General features: G+C 37.0%; 3 protein-coding genes across 7 annotated transcripts in view; 1 reads left to right on the top strand and 2 right to left on the bottom strand.

Annotated features, from left to right (window-relative positions):
- Positions 1-4,742: 4,742 nt before the first annotated feature.
- LOC124154316 (39S ribosomal protein L9, mitochondrial) lies at positions 4,743-8,324 on the bottom strand. Its single transcript, XM_046527976.1, has 5 exons — positions 8,118-8,324; positions 7,753-7,909; positions 7,093-7,259; positions 6,812-7,012; positions 4,743-6,097 (listed from the first exon to the last, which is right to left on the bottom strand). Exons 1-5 carry the CDS (start codon positions 8,220-8,222, stop codon positions 5,912-5,914), a joined length of 816 nt encoding a protein of 271 aa, XP_046383932.1. The 5' UTR covers positions 8,223-8,324; the 3' UTR covers positions 4,743-5,911.
- A 71-nt stretch (positions 8,325-8,395) lies between these two features.
- LOC124154315 (ADP-ribose pyrophosphatase, mitochondrial) lies at positions 8,396-14,416 on the top strand. Of its 5 annotated transcripts, none has more exons than XM_046527970.1 (5): positions 8,396-8,563; positions 8,641-8,832; positions 8,901-9,143; positions 9,227-9,449; positions 14,101-14,416. In XM_046527970.1, the coding sequence occupies exons 1-5, from the start codon at positions 8,557-8,559 to the stop codon at positions 14,363-14,365; spliced, it is 930 nt and encodes a 309-aa protein (XP_046383926.1). In that variant the 5' UTR covers positions 8,396-8,556; the 3' UTR covers positions 14,366-14,416. The 5 variants fall into 5 exon arrangements, with proteins under 5 accessions (XP_046383926.1, XP_046383927.1, XP_046383929.1 ...); XM_046527971.1 differs by having other exon boundaries at positions 8,397-8,516; XM_046527973.1 differs by having other exon boundaries at positions 8,397-8,516; positions 8,617-8,832.
- A 1,177-nt stretch (positions 14,417-15,593) lies between these two features.
- LOC124153231 (dopamine D2-like receptor) overlaps positions 15,594-26,381 on the bottom strand; it is a gene marked incomplete at its 5' end in the record, with an annotated part of 144,842 nt that continues 134,054 nt past the window's right edge. Inside the window, 2 exons of the mRNA XM_046526329.1 lie at positions 15,594-19,977; positions 22,393-22,702. Coding sequence (XP_046382285.1) covers positions 19,763-19,977; positions 22,393-22,702 — 525 coding nt within the window. The remainder of the gene's footprint in view (positions 19,978-22,392; positions 22,703-26,381) is intronic.

The raw sequence follows: 26,381 nt of genomic DNA, 5'->3' as shown, positions 1-26,381 counted from the left end.
TAATTCAATTCTCTTCCTAATATCCTTACTACTGTATGGGTTTTCCTCCACCTTACTGCCTAAATAGTTGAACTGCTCAACCTGCTCAAGTTTTTCACCACCCACCTTCATCTTAAGTCTCACATTCCTCGCTTGTGAGGCTTTATGAAACTGCATACCCTTGGTCTTCTTGTAATTAAATCTCATCCCATATTCCTTGCAATGCTCATATAATGCATCCACTAGAGCCTGAAGCCTCCTCACTGACTGGCTAATCAATGCCTGATCATCTACGAATCTCACTGATTTGAACATCATTCCTCCCACTTTTACTCCAGCTTCTAACTCATCCCATGCTACCCTTACCATCTCTTCATCTTACACATTAAAGAGCAGCGGCGATAGAGAACAGCCTTACCTCACTCCTCGGCCCAAGCTTGCCCACTCAGATTCTCCGTCCGCTACCCTCACTTGTGCAGTCTGGGCCATATACAGATTACGAATCAGTCACCTATCCCTCCAATCTATACCTATTTTCTTGAGAATATCCATTAACTTTACCCACTTCCCTGTATCAAATGCTTTCTCAAAATCCACAAAGCAGCCAAACACGTCCTGGTCATATTCTAGGTTCCTCTCCAGGGACCTCATTATCGCTATTGCGTCACGAGTTGACTTCCCTTTTCTAAAACCAAACTGATCATTGCCAAAGTACTTGTTTGCCCTCACCTCCATTCGTCTGTTCAATATCCTCAGTACCACTTTTGCTACAAGAGATATTAGACTAATAGTCCTATAGTCTCCGCATTCAAGAGCTTTCTTCATTTTCTGTAGCGGAGTTAGAACCGTCTTCACGAAATCTCCCAGCCAACACCCCTCCTCATAGATCCTGCAAACTAGTTTGAACAACCTTTTCTTACTATCCCTCCCTAGTTTCTTCAGCAGCTCACATGGGATATTGTCCACGCCCACAGCTTTCCTAGCCTTCATATCACAAAGGGCTCTCTCGATTTCCAAATCCAAGATCCCCGGCCCAAGATTACCCTCCTCCACTTCACTTTCCTCTCTAAAGTCAACTCCTCTGGCCTGTTCCTCCCTTCATACAGATCCTCCACGTATTTCTTCCATCTACTCTGTACCTCTTCTCCCTCAGTTAGCATCCTTCCATCTTTAGCCTTAATTTTAGGCATGGCTTGCCCTCTTTTGCCGCCTGATAGCAACTCAACTTTGGCATATAATGCGCCTACCTCTCCTTCCTTAAAAAATTTTTCATTTCCTCACACTGACTTCTCCACCAAGCCTCCCATGCTATCTTAGTTTCATACCGTAATCGATTATTAATGGCTATTCATTCTTTTGCCCTGTTCTGTGTCCGCGTTCTTCCACTTCCTCCTCTCCTCCATTTCCCTTATCATCTTCTCCATTATCCACGGCTTCTTTATCCTTCTACTGTTAACGTAATAAATTGACTTCTCAGCCGCTTTGACTATTCCAGTTTTAATGCTATCCCATCTTTCCTCAACAGTTTTTGAACTTTCAATTTCCCGGGTGCTATTTTCAACAAGTTCCTGATATTCTCTCCTCATACTCCCCTCCAGAGCTTCTACTTTCCATTTCTTCCCCTTCCTAACTTTCATAAGTCTTTTGAATCTGACGTAGCATTTCATAAGTACTAGGTTGTGATCTGAATCAGCATCTGCTGCTGGGAAGCTGCGCAAGTTTTTCACACTATTCCTAAACCTCTGCATTACCATGATGTAGTCTATCTGATATCTCCCAATATCCCCTGGACTTTTCCATGTGTACCTTCACCCTTTGTGATAATTAAACCAAGTGTTTGTAATGAATAACTTGTTTCTCCTGCAAAATTCTGCTGCTTTCTCTCTCCTGTTGTTCCGAATTCCACATCCAAATTCTCCTACTTCGTTTCCATCCCTCCCTTCCCTGACTGAAGCGTTCCAGTCCCCCATCACTACCAAGTTTTTTTACCTGGAGTTTCACTAATTATTTCTTCGAGCTGCTCATTCACCTCATCTACTTCTTTCCTATGATTGCTTGTGGGCATGTAAACTTGAACTACCACAAGAATTCTATTGCTTGCCTGCTCTATGCCTACCACACGCTTACCCATCTTCCCGTTTAATACTAAAGCTACCCCTCATTGACTTTCCTCTCCACCACTATATATAACCCTGTACCCGTCACTCCAGTAGTCCCCACTGTCCTTCCACCGAACTTCGGATAGACCCAAGATATCTATCCTCCCTTTCTGCATTTCCCTTTTTATATTTTCTAGCTTACCCACCCTCATCATTGCCCTCACATTCCACGTCCCTACATTCATCGATGCCTTCTTCTTCTCCATCCTCTTGGTCTTCTTGTCCTCCTCCTTGGATGCTACTGCTGATGTTGAAAAAGATGATGATGATATGTCTCTGCAAGGATTTCGCATGATAAGGACCCCGAGGGCCTTGCCGACCTCGCTGCCACCTACGACACCCGCCCTTAAGAGCTGGGTCCACGAATACATCCGAGGCTGCCCCCATATTTATCATGGACCCTTTGAATTTTCACATATTTCACCCTTAAAAACTCATTAAGTATGCTAGAGAAAGAAAATAACTGAACCATACAGGGCTCTAGATTTAACGTCAAAATAATTGTTAATTTTCTACACTCACAACAGTTAAATTTGTCTTTGTGGCTAAGCAGCGGTGGTGTAACTAAGGGGGGGGGGGATGAGGGGATAGATCCCCCTCACAAAACTTCAGACAAATAAAAAAATTATTTAACACTAGAACCGCGGACGGGACTTTTTTGTCCCATCGCCCTTTGCAAATGTTTGCCATCCATGTACTAGTGCTTTGGTCCCTTTGAAATTAACTGACTTTAAATAATTTTTTATGCTCTTTTGAATGGTCATATCGAAAATATTGTATTATGTTTGGTTCGTGAGAAAAACGACGATTTACCTAGAACTGCGGGATGGGACTTCTTTGTCCCATATGGGGAAAACATACAATTTCAGTTTTTTTGGTACACATATTTTGTATTTAGCATAATAACAGTTTATTACGAAGGGGATTGATGCACAGATACCGTTATTCTGCCAGTTAGAAGCGCAGAAGAGAACAATCTGTGCACTGTAACTGTGCACTAATCCTACTCACGCAGCGCCGGCCGCGTCACCTCTACCCGGTGCGTCTGCAGGACTGAGCAACCAACACGTCAAAATAAGTTTACTGTATTCCTAGTTATACTTAATAAAAAGTTTTAAACATTACCGAAACAAGTGTTTTGTTCACACAAACCACAAAAAACAGTCAATTATATTTAAACATGACAGGATAAACATATTTTGTCAATGGGACAAAAAAGTCCCATGCCACGGTTTTGGTGGTGTTGGAAAGTTCAGCGGTTCTAGTGTTAAACTATTGTCTAGTTTATATGTATAATAACTGCATCAGATTTAAGTTAGATTTGAAGTGCCAAAATGATGTAAACTGTATTTCCAGGCATGTCGTTTTTTTTAAATTTTCTTGGAACCCCTGTTGCCTGGGAGGGGGAGGTAGCCACCCCACGTAATCCCATCTCCCCCAAAGGATATGCCTAGTTATGCCATTGCTAAGCAGATGTGGCCAAAGCAAGCGGGGGAGGGTACCTTTCATGAGAGATCAGACACTTTTGGTGGGCTTTGCTGATGAGGGTGGGAAGTACCAACAGACACAGTTGATGTGCACTTAAAATCGCCAAATGTGCATCAACAACCTTATTTATCAAAGAAAATACTCGAGTTTACAAGTGGCCACCGGTATTTTGGTCCCAGCGCCAACACAATATACATACTAGAATGGAGGGGATTGATGATAATCCCTTCATAGAGGCCCAGGAAATGGCTCAGGCAACCAAGTTTGGCAACAATGCTGGCAGATTCACAATATTAACATAACAGAGGAGCAAGAGCAACTGATTTTCTGAAATGTCAGGCCATGCCTACTTGATTGGCAAATGTAAATTGCAGTACATACTGAGAAACCTTTACTCTGCTCATCCTCATTTGCTTTAGCCACACCCACTCAGCCAATAATATAATATGGAACTCAAAAGACATCCAGGATAAATGCAATGGGAAACCCAAGAAAAGTTGCTTGCCATCACTTGATTGGAAGGCACTAAATTGTGTAGTCATAGTTTGCTTAGATCTTCAATTTCACCATATATTCTCTCAAGCAGAAGAGATAAAAACTACTCATTAGTTTAGAACCTCTATTGGAATGTAAAACAATCGTTTTATAAATGCACTTAGAAAATCATTTACGAGTCATTTTTTTATAATACCCAGTATTTTGCATAGAGGGGAAAATTCTAATACACAGGTGATTTAATCTTCATTCATTAGATATGAGCAAAGCTATTTATATAAGGAGGAAAAATGAAAATACTAACCAAAAATAAATAACTGTCCTGCGGTAAAGGCAGCAACAAGAATCTCAGCTTTAAAATAGATTACATATAAATAACTCCTACCAAGCAAGTTGGATTCCCAGATGATAAGAATAACTTACATTTAGGACACTTGTCCGATGCATATTCGACAAATTTGACTTTGGATCGGGTGAGAGGTGATCTCTAAATATGGGTAACAAAATAGACTGATAGGATGAATAGCATTATCAAATGGTTTAGTTTCTACAAATGATTTAGCCCAGTAAATTTAATTTCTGCAAGCCCTGGACTAGGGAGTGATAATAAAATAAGATACATATTGATAAAAAAGTTCATTTTAAAAGATGGGGTAAATCAACATTTGATTTCCTTGGAGCTGCAGAGCCAAAATCGTTAACAATTTTAGGCACAATATTCGAGACTGAACTCATTTACAACATGAAAGTAATTACTTTGAAAAATGAATGAATTTTGAAATGCAAACAAGATATGATGACAGAATATTTCTAGGGTCGCATTGAGAAGAATCACCCCTAAATCAGTACTTATGATGGAACTGACTCCGAAGTTCACTGACACAGAACAGAAAATGGAGTGAATGAATATCATTACTGACATCTCCAAAATAAACTCAGCTTTCATTAATTGCACATACATTTGAGATGCTAGTACAAATAGAATGTTCACTTTTGCATACAATGATGACTTTAGTCAACAATTTAAAGCCAATTTTTTGGTGATATTTGGATCTTTCACTTGGAAAAAAAACAAACTTTTACAAGTATCTCTAATTTATTACAGGTTAACTCATTATAATTATGCATATTTTCTTCAAAGCCCACATATCATTTCATAATGATGCTTCCGAGAACAAGGCTCACTCACAAAGATACAACCTTGCAGAATGAAATGATGTACATTCTTTGGCAAGCTTGAATAAATGTGTTATTTGACGAAGAAGGCATAGTGAATATTAAATAAAGGGGATATTAAGGATGACAGGATTATAATCCCCGCATTTCCGAAGAATGAAGGGAGGATTCATAGTCCTTTCCTTCATCCCCTTTGAGGGTTTAAATACAGTGAAAGAGACCTCTGAGGCTGAAGAATTTAATTCCTGGCTGTGAAAAATCATTCTAATAGGACATAAGACATATGTTCCCTGCCGAGGGAAAAAATTTAGCCTGGATTTTCATCAGCATATAAAATTCATCTGTTTCATACTAAATGCCATCACTATGCAAATACAATTAAAAGTAAAATCAAAATGCAAGGCACCTTCAGCACTATACACCAAAGCACATTCTCCACTTTATTAAGGAGATGCTTGGCACATGTGGATCTTCATGGGTAGGTTACGTCAAATCTTAAATTTATAGTGGTATTACTCCTCCATTTAAAACAATGTTAATTCCTCGTTATACCTACAAGATGTTCAAAGCTAAAGTACAGGTGGATATGCACCAATGCACATTCTCTACTTTTTTCATATCTTAGCAGCTTTCCTTGGAGGAGGAACTTCAGGGAGTGACTTCATGACTTCTTCTTCTTCAGGGAAAATGGCCTCTGCCTTTTGTCGCCAATGGGCTTCCACAAATGGCAATCGGTCAGCAAGAGTAGTGCTCCAGTGATGGATTCGGCATCTTACCATAGCAGTTTCTAAACCATTGACCTAGAAATAAGTGCATTGAATCTTCTAACTTGTTCCACAATGCTATACTACGACAAGTCAAAGAATACAGAGCACCGTCTGCTTTCCTGGAGGAAAGTATTTCGAAGGTTCAAGAATTTGATCACCAACTACTGAATAATTTCAAAAATATTGTATGCCACAACTGTTAAACACAATAAATATTGTTGTAAGTTGAAGTAGGTTTAGGCTGAGCACAATTTTTTAAGTAGTTTGCTTGAGAAACTGTAGATAAGCTAGTGAAATAGCCATAGTTTACAATATCACAGTAGCTAAAATAGAGTAGTCTTCAAGTCTACTTATTCAATATCATGCAAAATGTCAATTATTCTCGAGTATAAATAGCATATCCTCAAGGTCTTCATGGTTGTTTGGGTGAATATTAATCCTTTGTCTACGTCAACACAAATCAGTATATGAACACATCATGAATTTGTTTGAAGACATGTGCATGAATGAAAGTAATACACATTCACTATAATATTTGTGAAAATATCATTTGACTTGACCAAAACTGAAGTATTGTTAAAAAATTTAGGTCACAGGCTAGTTTCTACCCTCTAGGCATTAACAAGGACATTTAGGCAAATGTACATCAGGTTGTTCAACCAAAATGGAATCTCCTAAAAATAGCTTAACCACATTAAATCATTTAAGATGCTTAAAAATAAGAAGTATTAAGTGAGATTAGCTTACAGTAACTTTTACCAGGAACTGCTTATTTTCCAAACTTAAATCCGGACCCTTAATGGGATACTGAGGCATTGTAATGGCTTTCTCAGGGACAGCAATGCCTGCTTTCCGAAATGACATGCTGATATGCCATGGTTCCAATGTCCATGGCATGTCTTTGTTCATGACAACAGCGAGTACCAATCTTGAGAGAAATTTTACAGTCTGTAAATTGAAAACAAACCATTTTGAGAGTTGAAACAAGAATTAAGTTGATAAAAACGCATGAATGTATGTGCACTTACTTTCTCAGCATTTGGTGAACTATGCTCATCAACATCTTTAGAGTGAGATCCTGAAGTATACTTTTCAACATTTTCGGGAGTACAGTAAACACCAAGCCCAGGAAGAATCAAATTCTGATACCCAAAAGTTGGTTTCACAGAAACGATATCTCCTCTATTCCCAAGCCCTGTACAAAAATATTACGCTATTAATAGTGGTTAACTTGATTAGGTTTCTATCTTCCACGCATCCCGTTGCATTGGTTGAGTAAGAAGGACAACAGTTCAGACCCCTGCGCTGTGGAAGTTTCCAGGACAGTGGACTGACTGCGGTCACTTCAGAGTCAATCAATGCAATGGGATACCAGGAAGTTGTACTCTTATAAGCCGAGGAAACCAACGGGATAAGTCTTTCTACCTTTACCAAGGAAACGTTCAAGTTCAGGGATGCATTCACTTATGTATTACGGCAGATGTAATTCGGTTCATGCAAAAATTCAAGTTCCATTCCGTTAAAACCGTTCTAGTAACAACGAATTAATAGGAACAAGAACCGTACCACCAAGCACAAGATATAATATGTACCATGCCCAGACCATTAAGGAAGATCAGATGAACGCAATGATTTCATCTTCAACGTGAGAAAATAATAACAAATCCAAAAATATTGTTGAAACTAACCTTCCACATAAGTTGCTAAAACAACACGGATATCCTCATGTTTTCTGCGCGTTGTATCTTCAACCAAGTCGTAAACATAATTCCTAGCCTTTAGCCTGGGGGGTGTATCATTTTTGTGAAGTCCTGGGGGCCACCTCCTTTTCAAGATGAACGTGGTCTATCGGAGTCAAGAGTAAAGTCAATATGTTTTAGGAAAATTGTAAAAACAAAAATAATAATGGATCCTTGTTGGTGCAATTTGATAATATTGCCGACATTACGCATAATCGATTATACGGAAATTACGGCGAAACGTAAACGAACACTCAGATAAAATTTTACAGGGAAGGCAAAGGTAAAAAGCAGAAGTACATGGGTTTCATTACCCGAATTTGTTGCCCACACGCCAAACATGGTAATACGCTAGTTACATTCTTCGCCACAGAAAAGTATGTGTACTTTCCTACAACACTCAGAAATTGACTTAACATATCAAATTAAATAAAGGAAGCCAAAACGACAAAGAATGCATCCAATTCAAGCACATTTGATCACATTCATGGAGCTTCGGCTACCCCTTCCAAAGACTGAAGCGGACTGAAGTAAGCCGAAGCGCAAGGTTTCAAGACAAACGCGAATAGAATATTTTGGAGGCATTCGAGGTAAACAAGTCAAGCATTTGAGGTTATTTGTATAAAAGAAGGCCTATGCAGCTGTGCAAGTGAATGTCAGTGAGCAGAAAGTAAACTTTGAGCTGAATATAACTCGTGAACCCTTCTGAGGCGGTAACTTTGTTTATGGTTGGGTGTTCGAGGGCATAATGTTATGAAATGTTAGCGCTTGCATCCGGTATTTGAATTCAGAAAGAACTTATTTATATTTTAGTTCGAAATCTATTTCACGCTTCAGATCATATGGCCATAAAGCTTGGCCATAATTTATTGAAAGTGATGACTCATATCAAATGTCGAGGAAAATTTTATCCACGGACGGATAATGCCGTGATTCGGACAGCAGTTCCCGATGATAAAGTTCCATGGAATATAGAATGGCCGGAATACAATCCTGTCACATATACAGCGCCACATCTCTTGGGAACCGGTATGTAGCATTCTAGATCTCAAACAAAATTGTTTATTGCTCTGTTCCTAAATGATTGTCTGGTGAAGGTGACCAGCTGCCGAGTTGGGCGGATCCAGAAGACATGGCCGGTGTTTGTCCTAAATGGAATTCCCCTGATGGTAATGTTAATAGAAAAAGTCACATAGGAGATTATGAAGTGCATAACAATAAACCTCGGAACCCTTGTGGTCGAACTGGAGTTCAAGGGAGAGGATGCTTGGGTAGATGGGGACCTAATCATGCTGCTGATCCTATTGTTACACGATGGAAGACAGAGAAAGATGAAAGTGGTTTGTACAGGAATTCTAATTATATTTAGTCATGATAGACTTAAACATATAAATTGATTTTTAATGGAAAAAATAATGTTTAGGGTCTTCAAAAATGGTTACTCATCCCAAAACATCAATGCCCATTCTGCAGTTCGTTGCAATAAAAAGGAAAGACTGTGGAGAGTGGGCAATACCTGGTGGAATGGTCGATCCTGGGGAAGATTCAACATCAACACTTCTGCGTGAATTTTTAGAGGAAGCTCTTAATATTGAGGAGACATCTGTAGCCGAAGAACGGCATTCCATTGTGAACCAAGTGTCGAGGTTTGTGAAAGATATTTTTTCTTCGAAAAAATACTATTTTCAACTCTTTTGAATCATACAGTTTGATTTTAAAACTTGATACCTGTCATTCAGTGGCATCCCCATTGTCTCAAAAGTTCAAGGTGAAGTAAGGTGTAGCCTTCATATATCATAAAACAATCAAAATACGTTTATGGGGAGGTACATTTGAAAAGAGTCTGTCATATACTTCAGAGGAAATTTTGAAAGTATAGTGATGGCATTTGGTGTTAAATTAGATGAAATAGATTCAGTTGTGAATCTTGTTGTGAAGGTTGTAAAGGTTGCAACCCCAAGCCAATCTAAAGGGTGCAACCGTAAAGACAAAAGCCAAGCCTAATGCATCCTCTAAAGGGATTGCCCTCCAGTGGATTTGGTTCTAGTGTAGTGGTTTTCCTGAATTTGTTCATGTTCAGTTTTTTATTGCCAAGTACTAATAAAGCACGAGTACAGACAGTGGAAAGGCAATAAGACAACTTCCTTACGAGTTTGGAGGTGGGATAATCAATCAATCAGAAGGTAAAATTTTTCATTTACAAAGGGTAGAAGCTATTGGGAAAAACTTTTTGATTTCCTCAGGCTAGTACTAGATGTTTATCTGCCTATCATGTTGCCATCATATAAAACTGGATGTTGGGTTGGTGGGCTCAAAAAAAGTTACGCGTCCAAAAACATCAACACCAATCCTGCAGTTTGTTGCTATAAAAAAATAAATTCTGTGGATAGTGGGCAATACGAGGTATCATGGTTTATCCTGGAGAAGATACCGCATCTACAGTTCTGCTTGAATATTATTGGAAGGTCTTAATATTGATGGACACAGAGAAAAGGAAATGAGGGATGAGAACAAAAAGGAAAAGAGCATTTAAGAGAATAGAGAGGAACAAGGGAGCCAACAGCACTATACTTGTCAGCACTACATCTTACTACCACAGCAGAGAATTGAATTCCTTAACTGTGTTGATGATACTACCTTCTGCCTGTAAGGTTTATTGGATGTACTTTAAGAGGCCGTGCTTGAGTGGTGATCATACTGTAAAATGTGATGAGTTCAGGCGCAGTCTGGGTAGGTCAGCTTGTCGTATTTCGTTGAGGGCCCCCCACGAAGCTTTTGCCTATCGTGAAGTGTATTTATTTATTTATTCCACACACCACCGAAAACAGCACTGTTCGGCCTTTACATCGGGGTTGATAACATTTAACAATCACAAACATCCATACCCTGGATAGGGGTAACTTACCCAGGCGGGACTCGAACCCGAGACCTTCGGTTTGGCAGGCGAGGACTTAACCCCGCCGCCACCGAGGTCGGCATGAAAGGTGTTACAAAAAAAGACTCAGATTCCCAGAGCCAAAGGTTTTTTTTGTAATTATAAAGTTCTATGTTTTCATTAGTCACTTTATTCTTGCTATTTGAGAAAACGTAAAAAAAATAAATGAAATAAAGGTGTTAGAAGATTAAAGAGAAGGTGAGGCTTATTTGAAAGGGCTTTTCGAAAAGGTCATTCAGAGATTTTATAGTTTACAGTGCAATTACATAGAACAAATTCACTAAATAGACAATAAAACCATAATACATATAATGTTACAGTTTATGAGCTGTGAAATAGTATTTTTCATGACTTTAATCTAGTTTTTAAGAGCTAGAATAGCGTCACAAACCATTTCCGGGCCTGCAATTTCCTAAAATTATCCGGATTGGGATCAGGATGAGGAGGAGGGCCCCATGTGTCCCAGCCAAGGGCCTCCTATCACCCCAGACCGCCCCTGGATGAGTCGGGTAGTTTAATCGATGAGAATACTGTAATGTAGCACTCAGATGGTCATGTATACCGTATTCCTCCGAATATAGTCCCCCTCTGAATATAGTCCCCCCCCCCCCCCCCATAATTTTGAGGCTTGAGTTTCGGGAAAAAAATTAAAAAAATGGGTTTGAATATAGTCCCGTCTTAACTTTTATCGTGGGCATTTTTGGAAAAAAATATATGAATGGACTATATTCAGACATATACGGTACCGTATGGTCTGGCTTGCCCTCTTCCTCATGGTTGATTGGGTGCATTCAGCTGCACTGTGCCTAGTACAGCTGAATGTTGTGCAGCAGGACTGTCACTTGTTTTCCTCCCTTCTGCTCCATAGTGATAGAAGCCAAAAAAGGTTTCTTTAGCTCAATAACTGGTGAGTGATAGGAGCCATATGTCATTTCGCTCAGTTCCATTAACATCATATTGCTCAGTTGCATGAAATCCTGGCACTCACTTTCTCATGGGTCAGAGGTGGTTACTCAGTGTGTCTGTATGAGTCATTGGATTTATATGGGGATAAATGAACTACAACGAAGAACCTTGGCTGAACTTGCTGCATCAGGGAAACATGATGATTGTAATTCACAGTGTCCGGCGATATCTGGTGGAAATGTTTTATATCCATGAGAATAAAATAAAAACAAAATAAAAATAAAACAAAAGTGGTGTATACTTGCTGAAGTGTAATAATTGTGATATTTGTTATGTAGGACAGACTGGGAGGAGATTTAAAGATCGAGTGATTGAATACAGGAATAGTTTTATCAATAATGAAGAAAAATCATGTTTTGCTAAACATTTGAATCATTGTAAACATTTTAGTAACTTTGATTTTGATATTTTACATTACATAGACAAAGGGCAAAAGCTGGATTTTTACGAGAAATTTGAAATTGTCAATAGCCCGCATAATCTTTGTAGCGATGAAGTGTATTTTACCCAATCGCCTCTTTTATCCCTGAACATTCCTGCTTGCTCTTAGATGTTTTTAATTTTTGACCTTCGCCAACACCCGCTCCTCTCCTGGTTGTCATGACTTCTCTTTCTTCCTCACCGATTCACTGATTTACGTAATCCCTAGTCCCACCCCCTCCTTCAAAGACCTTCCCTATTACACTTCTTTTTGGTCAAACTGTCTCCCCCTTCCCTTGCTAGCCTTTCCACCCCCACCTTTCTCTTGCTGGAGGGTATATATAGAAGTTGGAAAGCCAAAATTAGTACCTTGATAATGACACTACGTGTCGAAACCGGGTCGGTATTTTGTAAATAAAATGGTGTGGAAATTTACCAATTTATTTTATTCTCATGAACATGATGATTGTTCAATAGGGTGGGCTGAAAAAGGTTTTTTTTCCTGATCAAATTTGCCTTGTGCGGGAAAGTTGGGAAATGATATCAGGATCTCGCACACAAAATTTTTTTCAAATCGGATGATATTAACTACTGCCGCCCGAGCTCTAAAGTTTATAATTTTGCAAAAAATCAGGCTGATTTCAGAATCAAACGGTTATGAAGACTAATTTTATGCAAATATGGGATAATGAATAGTATTACAGAGTGGATACATGTTTATAGTTTACAAAAATGAAATTTGAAGTTTGTTTGACAAAATCGATGGCTCAAACAATGTCTATGAATTAACAACAAAATTATAGTATAGACCACTTGAAAAATACAACGCATTTTTCCCCACGTAGGGCATCGTTTCGGAAATTCCATTTTGGGGGCTAAATTGCAGATAAAATAATACATATTTATTTTGATTGAATTTCATTTTTTCGTAAATAAGTCATTATATGGTGTAAATAATCCCACAAAAAGTAATAATAAGGTAAATTATTTTAAATTAACATCAATCATAATGATGATCAATCATAATGTACCTGTGGAGCTATTTTCAACAAGAAATTCAGCCAAGGCTGTGGTGAGTTCTGGGTAGTTTCTTCACTTAACTATCAGAGAGGTATTTAGTAATATGCTTGGTGTTCAGGTTCTGCTCTTTCTCAGTCTTGGCTGAATTTCTTGTTGAAAATAGCTCCACAGGTACCTTATTCATCATTATGATTGATGCTAATTTAAAATGATTTACCATATTATTTCTTTTTGTGGGATTATTTACTACCATATGATGACTTATTTACTAAAAAATAAAAATAAATGTTATTTTATCTGCAATTTAGCCCCCAAAATGGAATTTTCGAAACGATGCCATACGTGGGAAAAATGTGTTGTGTTTTGCGGGTGGTCTATACTATAATTTTGTTATTAATTCATAGACAGTTTGAGCCATAGATTTTGTCAAATAAACTTCAAATTTCATTTTTGTGGACTATAAACAAGTATCCACTCTTTAATATTATTCATTATTCCATATTTGCATAAAATTAGTCTTCATAACTGTTTGATTCTGAAATCAGCCTGATTTTTTGCAAAATTATAAAATTTGGAGCTCGGGCGGCAGTGGTTAATATCATCTGATTTGAAAAAAATTTTATGTGTGAGATCCTGATATCATTTCGCAACTTTCCCGCACAGGGCAAATTTGATCAGAAAAAAAAACTTTTTTCAGCCCACCCTATTGTTCAACCTATGCCTTCTTTATGATGGAGCTCTGTTCATCAGTTTATCCTTCGAGAAATTCATCAAGTAAAATTCTCAAGGTCAAAGTAATACAATGGAATAACTTTTCAGAAGCCTCATTTAAAGTACTATGCTTAAAAGTTCTACATATATTTTATTTTCTTATTTAGTATTGTTGAAATGGGAAAGAGATAATCCACATAGGATTTTTGTTTATATATTCATTTCATTAGCTTCTTTTATTTCAGATTTTTCCGTGATATTGCTATCAGGCAGCTAATCCACAGTGGTTATGTCGATGACCCAAGAAATACTGACAATGCCTGGATGGAAACTATGGCAGTTAATTTTCATCAACCTTCGGAGATTGCAGACAGCTGTTTACCATCCCTCAATGCTGGAAGTGATGCTGCTGAAGCTGTTTGGGTGGACATTTGCAGCTCAAATTCCCTGTATGCTAGTCACTCAGACTTTCTCAAAGCAGTGACAATGCTGAGAGGTGCACATTGGTAAATGATGTAGTGTGATTTAATTTGTCAATAAATACTTTCAATGCAACTAGGAGATCATTGTCTGAAGTCACATTTCTTTTTATAGAGCAGGATTTTGGCTAGGTTGATGATATTCTTGAATGTTTCCATAATTAGATAATAAGATGAGCATTATATGCCGTCATTTCTGAAAATTTACTTGGTACATATGTAGCTATGGCATAACCAGATTATCGAAAACTTCTGATTATTGGAAATGTACTGGAAAAAAACACAATGCACATAAAACTTTTCGAGGAATAATTTTTCAATGAAATACACATAGTGACACCAAATCTCCGTACTACTTAGCATGCAAGTCTAGGCTGATCACCAAATTAATAAAATCGATTATGATCGATAAAGGTGGAATAAACTTTAGATATCCCTATGACTCTTCAAAGAACATTTCTTTTCCCTTTTCAGTGGATTGCGTAACCAAAACTTCATGTAAATTAATATACTGACGTACGCCTACATACATAAAAATAGAACAAATACTTACTAACAAGTAAGTATTGTAAATCTTTTATTTTATACTGACAAAATTGTTATAAGTAAAGGGAGGCTGCCAGCCCTGCACACCAGATTACTGGATGTGTCGGAGTGCTTTTCTAATATTCTTTAAAATGTCTTCTCTTTTCTACAGTTTTTAAGAAAAGGCAACTTATATTAATTCTCTTTCTGAACTCATTTTAGGTTGGCTTCTGAATGTATGTAGGGTTGTTCTTTACATTCTATACTAATTATGCATGAAACATGTATTTGGGAATAAATTTTTTATGCTTCTGAAAAAAATTGTGCTCGTAGAAGAAAAGCATCAGATATATATGTATTAAGTTCAGATTTGTTGGAATTTATAGCGAAACTTTGCAAAATAGTAGATTATTAGCAAAATTTTTCTTTGAATGCTTCTAACATGGTATGAGACTGGCATGAGAAGATGATAGTGGCTACAGCTGAAATCCCCATCAAATGCTGATAGGTTATTCCTTAGCCTAGCTTATCAAATGCTGATAGGTTATAGCTGATTCCTTCAGTTAAGGCAGTGTTCATCAAATCCTAGCTCATAATCGAGAGCAAACAGTTTGTGGAACTATTTGCTGGGATTTGATTTTTATACAATACATATTTTCAAGATAATTCAGATTATAACCCATACATGCTTGTAAATTTGGTGGCACTTGGCAAAATAAATTTACAAGATTTGCTCATCTCAAATAAATTTATTATAAAATACACATTCCTTGGACAACAATGTTACGGCTATATCAGTTAAACATATTCATGAACTTTGGTGGGTTTGAGCTTACTATAGAGACAAAAAGTGGCTTTCATTTTCAGGTTAACATGACACCTATTAGCTCTCCTATTCAGTTGCAATCATCAACTTTTCAATGACCATTGGAAACATTAAGAGATGTGTCGCAGCCCATTTGTCTTTATTATGGGATTATTATCAGATGTATGTCTACCTAGACAATTGTCCCATAAAAATACACAGGTCATATCAATAACACAATTATTTCTAATGGTCCGTACAGTTTTCAACTCAATTTTCAGTGATAAAATTTTCTGAGTCGAAAAGATCCAGTTACAGTGCCTGGCATCCAAATATCCAGTGAAATAGATATGAATGAAAGTACAAATATGATTAATTCCTCAATTGATTCTTTTCCACAAGATTATCAAAATAGGTTTCCCATGAAGATCAATTCATGATTTTTGAGAGATCTACTTATAGTTAATGTATTCCATGTAATTAATATGTTCGTATATTGTTAGTTTGGAAAAGATGAGCAGGTTTTCATTCCATTTTTATCAACATATTATAAAGCTGACTATTCTTCCTAAATCATCAGGCATTTCCACTGTGTTAACTATGCTGTAAAAAAGGTACCACATAATTACATTTCTACAGTAGAAACAGTGTAGCCAAAAAAAAGAATGGAATTATGTATATATTTTACAGGTTTAACTGAAGCCAAGTACATACTCATTGATTCTGGCTTTCCGTTTTTTTGGGAAAAAGTTGAAGAGAATTTGCCCAAACATTTGCGCATAAATAATAGTTTCATCTAGTTATTGGAAGGAGTGACTTGTATCAAGGTGTTGAGGAACAGATTTTTCAATGAGAAACATGTAAGAATTTCAAAAGGTTTCATGGCAGATGGTCACCTATATCACTACATATATAATGTTGGTTATCATTCTTCACAGAGGATTTATAAGATGGCTGGCAACCCATGTACTCCTCTTGTCATTTCGAGATGCAAGTGAAAATAATTTTTATCAAGATGTGCAGATTTATGGGGTTATGTTTAAAATTGTGTCAATCTTATTTCAACTATGAATAATTTCTTTTTGTAAATTTCTCAAAGTATCAGCTTTGCATCCATTTTCACCCTTGCTATGTACTGTTTCCTTCAAAGCTTAAAAAGTGTTAGCCTAAATTTTGATTGGGAATGAACTTCATCTCTTAACTGTGAAATATTTCAACGCTAGCATTTGAAATATTATTAACACATACTCTCTGCTATCACATTCAACGTGGGGGTTTATAAAAATCTCGTACTTTTTTGATGTATACACAACAAATTATCCTGTTTACCAGCTGGGAGAGGAAATGTTTGACCAATTACACTCTTTGAATACATAGTACTTGCTTTATTGTTAAGAAAAATGAATTGTTATGATCCATAGAAATTACAAGTTTTGTATTTAAATTCTTACTTAAGCATTGAAACAGTTAATGAGCGGGAAAGAAATATTGAAGCAACTTAACTCCTATATGCAGTGCATCGCAAAAATTTTGAAATTTTGCTGTGCATGAATATGGATGTCCACCCCCTTAAGTCCTAGCCAGATTATAGTTTTTTATGTATCTATCCAAGTGTCGTCAATGATTTGTCAGGTGTGAGGACATCAGGCAGGCAAGCCCTCAATAAGTTCTTATCCAATGGCCACCCCAGGGCCCAGGGGGGCTCATCTCCCGAGCCCTGGGGAATGGAGGCATTGAAAGAGAACAGCGTGAGGAGAGTCACGTTGACTTAATGCCTCCAGCTTACCTCACAGCTAGTTACTCTCACACACATTGAGATGAAAGAGATAATAAATGATATTCACCATCGGTTGGCTTAAAATAGGAATAATGAATGAACAAAGTAGATTTCCCTCCAACAACGATGAGGTTAAGAATTATAATGCATCATTAAAATGATTACCATATGTTTTGATGTGAGCATGAAATGGACTCCTATAGTGATATGTTTCATTTTGCATGATTTCTAAAATGGTATGATAACGTGGTTAGTAATAGGGTAAGAAGGTAACAATTCTGAGCTTTGAATATTACACCATAAATTTTACATTTTGTCTCTCACTTTGTTTAAAGTACATAGTAACTTTTCCTATACGTTGCACAAAGAAAATAAGGAGTAATTTACTCCTGGGAGTGTTTAACAAATGAAGCCTCAATTGTCTGCAGAAGAAGTAAGCTTAATGAAATCATGAATTATTCAGTGGACAGTGAAGATAATAGAAAACAATAATGATACACAATTATTGAGGTAAAATTGCTGGGTAACTTACGTGACTCTATAACCATTCATGCACAAGAAAGATTACAGGTTATTGAAATATCTTTCACAAAATGTTTTTTTTCCCTTAACTGAAAATTTCAATGGCATTGGTGAGAGTGTTGTGTGCTAGGAGGTTAAAAATATCAAGTAAAAAGAACTCTCATAAATGATGATTACTTTTGAAGCCTCAGAACATGGGTCACACCAGCCATTTAGTCTTTTTGACAAACTGTAGGCCAGCCAAAGTATATTTAGGCCGTGAACCCCATATAGCTGGGGAAGGAGCAAGATGTAAATGCACAATATATGCACAAAAGAAAGAAAGTGGGCCACCATGTTTGGAAAGCATCTATCATGAAAGTGCACAAGGTAGAGGTTTTCCAAAGACTTAGTCATAAAATATACCTCCACATTTAAGGTGACTGAATTCTGCAAAGATCACAGCATTAAAGGTATCAAGGAACAATTGATGAAAAGGTAAAAATAAATTGCTCTTGATGAAAAATGCTGGCATACATCAATCCTTATTTGGTCATTGTTGATTTAAGATTACTTATTGTCTATTGGTACCTAAAAGAACACAATAAATCTCCCAACTCGTGATAAAATAAAACAGATACTCTTTAAACGTCAAGTTCTTGTAGGAGATTTTTTTGGCTGATATTGGGGGTAGTTGTTCAGATATACATAGTTGTCAATGCTGGATGCTGCTATTGAAGCTATCGTGGGACATCATACCAATGGACACTTGAAGACCATGTCACTTCTATGTGAAACCTAAATGGGTCGAACGAAAGGCGGCTGTATTTCAGGAAAGGTGAAGTAGGGAAATACAGGACATTTGCGATATTTTAATTCTCCAAATGAAAATGTAATCGTTGTGGTGACTCCACCATAATTAGTAGCACTCACAGATGCACTCACACTTATACACGCCAGCAGGTGGAGACGTTGATTACACTCGGGGAATACTGGGATGTGCTCTCAAGCACCGAGGATTCACTTAAAACAGACACTTTGATCACTATTAAAGTCACGTGCGTACACAAGAAGACTCCATTATATCACAACCACACTATTTATTCTTTTTATTATAATATTGCCATTATTGCACTGATGGACTCAATCCAAATCCTTTCAAAAACATTCATTCATATGAGCAGCTGCCCTGTTGTGAGCGGCCATTTGGGCAGGCGGACTTGATGTTGTTCACGTTCTTTTCAAAACCACCCCTATTTCGAAAATGTGCACAAATCACTTGATATTTTATCCGTGGCAAAGTCCCTGTTCACCGTATAAATGTATCTTATACTTATGGATTATAAACAGCTTTTGAAACTATACATATGTACTGATGTGGTGTTGAACAGTGTTGCAACTGATCACAATTTCCTGCTACTTACATAATTTACAAAGGATTTCTTCCCCGACTATCAGCGGCCGCTTCTGTATTTTCCATATCCTTATATATACAAGTCAAATGTAGTCAATACCAAGTCCAACTTTCCATCTTGAAAAAGGTAATTACTTCCCCAAGTCATAGTCACCAGTGGAGTCGTGGAAAAGAGGAACACACGGAGATGAGAAATAAGTACATTGAGGACCATTCAAAACCAGTTTTCTCATTTTTTTAAATAATCCTTTCCTCTAGGTGGGACGGTGGCATGGCATGTATTTCAGGGATTGAAGCTGTGGTTGTCTTTGAGGAAGAAACCCTATAATCAGTGCTTTTTCTTTAATCTCAAGTGAGATACAATAGGAATGAACCCTGTGTTAGGAGAGAAGATGAGGCACATTGCCTACGTTCCTACAGACATTAGTTTCTTAAATGCTTTCCGAAATTCAGGATTGAAAATGGTGTAGATCACGGGGTTGACAAAGCTGTTCATGTATCCTAGCCATGTTGTCAGAATGAATGCAGTGACACCAGGTTGGCAATCAGAGCCAATCTTGGTGCATATTGCATCCATTATGTTGCATGTGAAGAACGGAACCCAGCAGAACAGGAACACACCTTAAGGATAAAGCACAGAGGATGTGAATCATTTTGGCATTACTTATTATTTTCTAATGTTCTAAACATATAGTTATGTTTCTTCAGATCAAAAGAAGAGCAGGAATAGCTATATAGCAGTAGGAATAGTAGTAGTAGCATAGGAATAGTTATATAGCAGTAAAAATTATCTTAATTTTCTGAAGAAAATATGACCTACAATTGGTAACTAACAAGTGTACAACCAATCTCAAATAGCTGGTTTGCATATAAATGGAAGATAATGAATGTTAGAGAGAGACTGATAAAATTTAACTTGACAGTGCTTTAAATCAAAGTTATGGACATTGAAGTAGGCAGCCATTAGGTATTCAATAAGAATAAATGCACCATTGAATTTTAACAAATGATCATATCATAACATGCATCATGCGTCATCAGAGTCCCTGATCAAAAAAATTATCATAGTTAAAATGTATGTGGAATTGAAATTATGAAAATTTGAGACTTTATCTAGCTAAATTCTTAAGGCTTATTATGGTAGACTGAATTCATCTCCTGATGTCAATGATATTTCAATTCATAATTTGTATCTTGAAACCAAGACAGGGTCCCTGCATACTATGACATCCCTAACATTGGATGATTTTTCTATTTTATGACCTTGATTCATTAACATTCATGGCTTAAATTTTCCCATTACATGACGTCTTTTTTTAAATTTGATCAATGCAAATCTTCAGTTTAATGAATTACATTTATTTTACGGGATATTTTAAAATATTAATAATACACGATAATAATTACATGGTTAATACTATGATTTACTAGTATTTATTATGGGTTGAGATGCGTCATCAGTTACTTAATTTAATCAATTTGAATTGAAAGGTCAAATAAAATATTCAGATGCAACACAATGTATGTAATTATTTCAAAATCTAGAAATGGCTAGTATGAATTCAGGGTGCTTACAGCAATACATATTTAGCAGTATCATTTTAGGCTGTCCAACTATATACATATAGCTGATTATGTAATTTTGGGAGTCCAGAAGAATGAATAATCAATATTTATGGAAGTTTTACCACCCCTCAACATTAGAGCATTGATGCACTGTTGAAGAAAGCTAAAAATGAACTCCCTTCTCCCTTACCACAAATTTAATACCATTGGAGCTATGGTAGGAGGATTTAGCATGCTCTCTCCTGACTACTGAATACACCACTCCCAAGGGTAAATAGCCTTTAAAGAGTGCAAGAGTGTCCTGAAAAACCTAGGAGAACATTTTATTTTTATACAATATTGAAAAGATAAATCAGGGAATTTCGATAAAATATTCTATTTGTTTTACATCGAGACACCCTGAAATTATGCCACCCATATCAACATTTTGAATAAATTGCATTGTTGTTCCTCTAAATTCTAACTCTGTCTGGTGAAACATAATTCATCAGCGTAACAGTGAAATATATTGAAGCCCTAAGTTTTATGGAATACATATTGCATTGAAAACCTGGAAAAGTCTTTGAATTTAAGATCTCAGCTTCAGCGAGCACCTTGTTAATGAACCATCTTTGAAAAATTCTGTCGCTATCCCTAATGATGTAACATATATGCATGTGTAAAATAATTCATCTTGCTATGGTATCTTCTATTAAGTACACACATACATCATTCGTGCATGTGGATATGCTGTATCTGAGAATGAAATCAAGGGTAATACAAAATAGATGTACTACATACTATTAGCATTAAGTACTTAGTGTGAGCAAGATGATTAACAGTAGTTCGTTCATGATGAGAGGATACCAAATAATAGGTGTATAAATAATGGTAAATCTATGAGAAATGGACAGCGGTGAAAACTGACTTAATCAGATGTATTAAGACAAAAGGCACCAGAGACTAATATTTTAAGGAGAGCAGCAGCATATAGAGACCCAAAAGGTGGATAAATAAATCATGACATAAGCCATGAGTTCATCACTTAAGATAAATGAAAGAAATCAGGTAACAGCGCTGAAGTAATTGGGTAGACCTGGAAAAATCTTGAAAAACACTGGTGACTGAACTTTTGCTTTGGCCAGTCACTGCCAGAAATTTTTATGTTTAATCCATTTTACTTTATTGAATTTATATTACTAATAGAATAGTGTAAGGATTAATAAAATATACCTCAGAAAGCCGTAAAACTCACCATTTTGAACCATTTATCTTAAAATTCCGCAATTTATTAATCTCGCACCTATCCTGGTGGGTATTCCATATCCCCTCACACGCCGGTATTAGTTGCACCTAAACCCCCCCAGTCTCAATTCCCAGCTGCGCCCCTGCCCCTTTTACCTATCCTGGATCCGTCACTGGGCATGATATGTGTAGACAGGTGGTTTTTACATTTATATACCCACGTTAAAGCATTGATTAATTATTTACCTAGCACTATGGCGAGCGTCTTGGTGGCCTTTCTCTCCTTCTTCGCCGATGACTTCTCCCTCTTCTTGCGGCTGGCTTTGTGCACCTTGTAGATGGTGAACCGACTGCCGCTCTTACGCTCCTTCTTGGAGGCCACGGCCGCCGAGAGGCCGACGCCCGCCGCCGAGGCAGCCGCCGCCGCCGCACCCATGCCCTGGGACGGCAGCACGGCACCCGCCAGCCCAAGGCCCTTCTTGGCCCCCTTGCCGTCCGCCGCGTCCCGACCCGCCGACTGCGGCTTCGCCTCCAGCAGCACTCCGTTTTTCTTCGCCTGCCGTGGACAACAAAGAGGAATCGGGGGTAAGACATATTTTGGGTGTTAAGACGGTCAGAGGCGATCTCTAAATTTTCTCGTGTGTGAGCGAATAGCACCGTAGTTTATCTTGTATACATTTAAGATATGAACTTTATCTTAAAGAGCTCCCTGCCGTAGACAATAAAAAAGAATCGGCGGTAAGACATATTTTGACTGTTGAGACGGTCATAGGCGATCCGTGAATTTTATCGTGTGTGAACGAATAACAGCGCAGTATTTTTTATTTACATTTAAGATATGAGCTTAATCTTAAAGAGCTACCTGCCGTAAACAACAAAGAAGAATCGGCGGCAAGACCTATTTTGGATGTTGAAACGATTAAAGGCGATCCCTGAATTTTCTCAAGTGTGAGCAAATAACACAGCTGTTTATCTTATTTTTTAATATATGAGCTTAATCTTAAAGAGCTGCCCGCAGTGGACGACAAGGAAGAATCGGAAGTACGACATATTTTGAGTGTTGAGACGGTCAGAGGCAATCCCTGAGTTTTCTCGCGTGCGAGATAATAACACCGCAATTTATCTTATGTATTTTTAAGATATGAGCTTATTCTGAGAGAGCTTAGCTTCTATGCACGCTTTGTAGATTTAGTGAGTATACTTCGAGGAGATCATCAGAAGATTAAGGAAATTAATGATAGATATCCTAAGAAGAACTTGCGGCTAAGCATAAAGCCACCAATAAATCCACTGGGTTGCGGATGGTGGATCGACCTCCAGATATATAGGTTAAAAAATAGGTTAATAAATAGGTTATTGCTACTAATCCATCCATTATTTTATAGGCATGGTAGCATTCTCTCACGTAAAATATTCCGGAGGTATTCATCTCAAGAGGGTACGTCGGTCAAAGGTGGTAAAATGTTGAAGATAGGAATATGGAACGTTAGATTGCTTATCACCTGCGATAAATACATTAGGAAATGAAGGTAAAAATGCGAAGAATATGATTCTCGATGTGCTAGGAATAGGCGAAATTAAGTGGCCAGAAGAGGAAGACTTTTGGAGTGGAAATTACAGGATTACAAACTCAGGACCACTATACTTCAATGCTAGAGATGGGATAATTCTGAGGAAGGGCGCCGGAATGCGGGTGAAAAGCTTATTGCATAATGATGAAGGGATAATAATGGCTAGGATCGAGACCAAATCCATGGATACCATTGTAGTGCAGGTTTACAAGCCCACGACAGACTACGAAGATGATGAGGAATAGGATGTCTACGGGTATATTGCGGTGGTAATCAAGCATGTAAAAGGGGAAGAGAAGCTTATTATTTTTGGAGATAGGAACGATGTCGTCAGAATATATTTAGATAGCATTTCAGGAGAAATATATTAAAATTAGAACCCTTCATTACTGAAAGGTGCAAGAATACCATCAACGGAAGAGAGAAGGCGTTTATTTGGATTATTTATAGGAAGCAGAAATGAAGTACTTTGTAAGTTGTTCAACGGAGATATGTAACGGAAGAGCATTTACACGAAGCCGAATGAGAGCAAGGTTCCTAAGTTCAAGCCAGGTTTGGGTTACGTCACTTATGCCGGAGAAAATTAGCGAGTAATAGAGGCGCTCGGCCTCCAAAACCCGTGCATTAACTAAGTTTCGGAGATTCTTGAATAACTGAAATACCTTAGGATCTCTTGACCTTAGGAATGCCCAATAGCTCACCATCATCTGAAATTAAGCATTGCAAAATTGAGGCACTTGCCATTAATTCTAGTATAGAACAAAAAGGCAAAATTATATCACCAATTTATTAACCATCGAGTTCATAATGGTGACTATTGAGTAATATATTTACAACGAAAATCTGAAAAAGCTTGGATAAAACGACTTTAGAGATGCATAAACATGTGAAGAGTTAGAAAAGGGAATTATGGCCAGTAGTAATAGGCGAATATAGCTGTTTCAACACTGCCAGCGACATAATTTGATGCTTAAATATATCTTTGCATGCATGCAATTGAAACAGCTCTGATTTGCGGTTGCATAAATGGATAGTGACTTTGACTGCATATAATGCAATTAAATAAGTATATGGAAGCAAATTGCCTCTTTAGCACTCGACTTCTGAGGAAGGCTGTGACACCAATTTGAAAGCATAAATACCTAAGTAGTAGGTACCTAAAACCATAGGTAAAACAGATTTTACTAAAAGAAATAAGTCACTAATATTTCACCTCGCGTTGAAAAATTAAAGCAAGGATTGGGGGGCAAATGACATTTACATTCAAAACAACGTATTTTAGAAAAATGTTAGTTATTTCCACGTCGATTCCAGGGATATCGCATTTATATACCCCATTCACAAATCAATAACATTTAGCGACGACTCTGATCAGTCTCGTATTTTGCATTATTTTCATTAAATTTTTTGCTTCGTAGATTAGTGCTGCAGAAATAGAATATTTATCGTGCATGACAAAATAGGATGCGTGCTCAGTGTGATATCCACTGAATAATATTGACAAAACAGGCATCAGAAATAAAAAAATCGCTATTTGAATTAGTTCGATATTTAATTTTTCCTGAGGATTTTCCGCAGGTTTTTCGAAAAGTAATTCAGTTATAGAAAAAGTCGAGAGATATGCGCTCAACGTTCCAAAAAATAATATGTAATCATCAATGGTATGAAAGCAATGAATTATCGCTATTTCATTCTTAATACCATTATTTAAAATGGAATTGGTTGAATTTCCAGTATTTTTCTATTCCACTCTCCTATAATTAGGCAATGATCCACTTTAAATAAAAGAATGTCCATTAAATTAATTGAATTAGCGAGTTTTTCAAATGGCCAGAATCATTACTGGTAAATTTTTCATACGTACGCAGGTATTCTCAATTCATAGCCTAGATTTACGTTTATTTTTATTTCGTTAAGCATTCCATGTGAATGGTAACATAAAAATTAATTCGAAAATTGTTTTTTCATGCTGAGTTACAATTTTATTTGCCAGTTCAGAGGATTAGCAATAAAAATAATGGAATAATATAATAAGCATTACATTTGGCCACATATTCATTGGCTACTGCAATGATGTAAATATTAGCACATAAAAGAGACAGATTTAATTGTAACGGAAATGCTCTAGGATATTTTTGTCAACGAGGTAAAAAGATATGCACAAAGAAGTATAATTCCTCCCAAAAAAACGTGATATTGCGATTCTATTCCTTTATTTTAATTCAAGCGATAACGCAAAAAATGAAAATACTGTACATCTTTTCAGTTAGAATGAGGGAACCATTTGATTAATAATCGAAAGAATTAATCCGATTTAATATTGGAAGAGTCCTTTCGTTAAGTCGTTGCTGGTAATATGTGTAGTCCTATGTTCCATCAAATTGCGATAGTCAAAAATCCTTACTGGCAACAATATACGTAAGTTTTTCAAAATTAAATTTATTTTAAAGCTGTTCGCTCATCAAGAATCAATAGCATACTTGTTTGACTCGGAAAAGGTATTCATATTTTAAGTTACCATAAATAATCATTGTCACTGGCTGCTGCTTGTTGAAGGTATTTTTCTCATTGAATCTAAACGAATTTTATATATTTTTAATCTCACTTTTGTTATTATATTTTCTAGATGAGGAAAAAATAAAAAAAATCATCCATTTAACATTC

Source organism: Ischnura elegans, chromosome 2 (assembly GCF_921293095.1).
Source record: "Ischnura elegans chromosome 2, ioIscEleg1.1, whole genome shotgun sequence".
Taxonomy (NCBI): Eukaryota; Metazoa; Arthropoda; class Insecta; order Odonata; family Coenagrionidae; genus Ischnura; species Ischnura elegans.
Note: the sequence above shows the minus strand (reverse complement) of the source record. Positions and strands in the feature narration are given on the sequence as shown.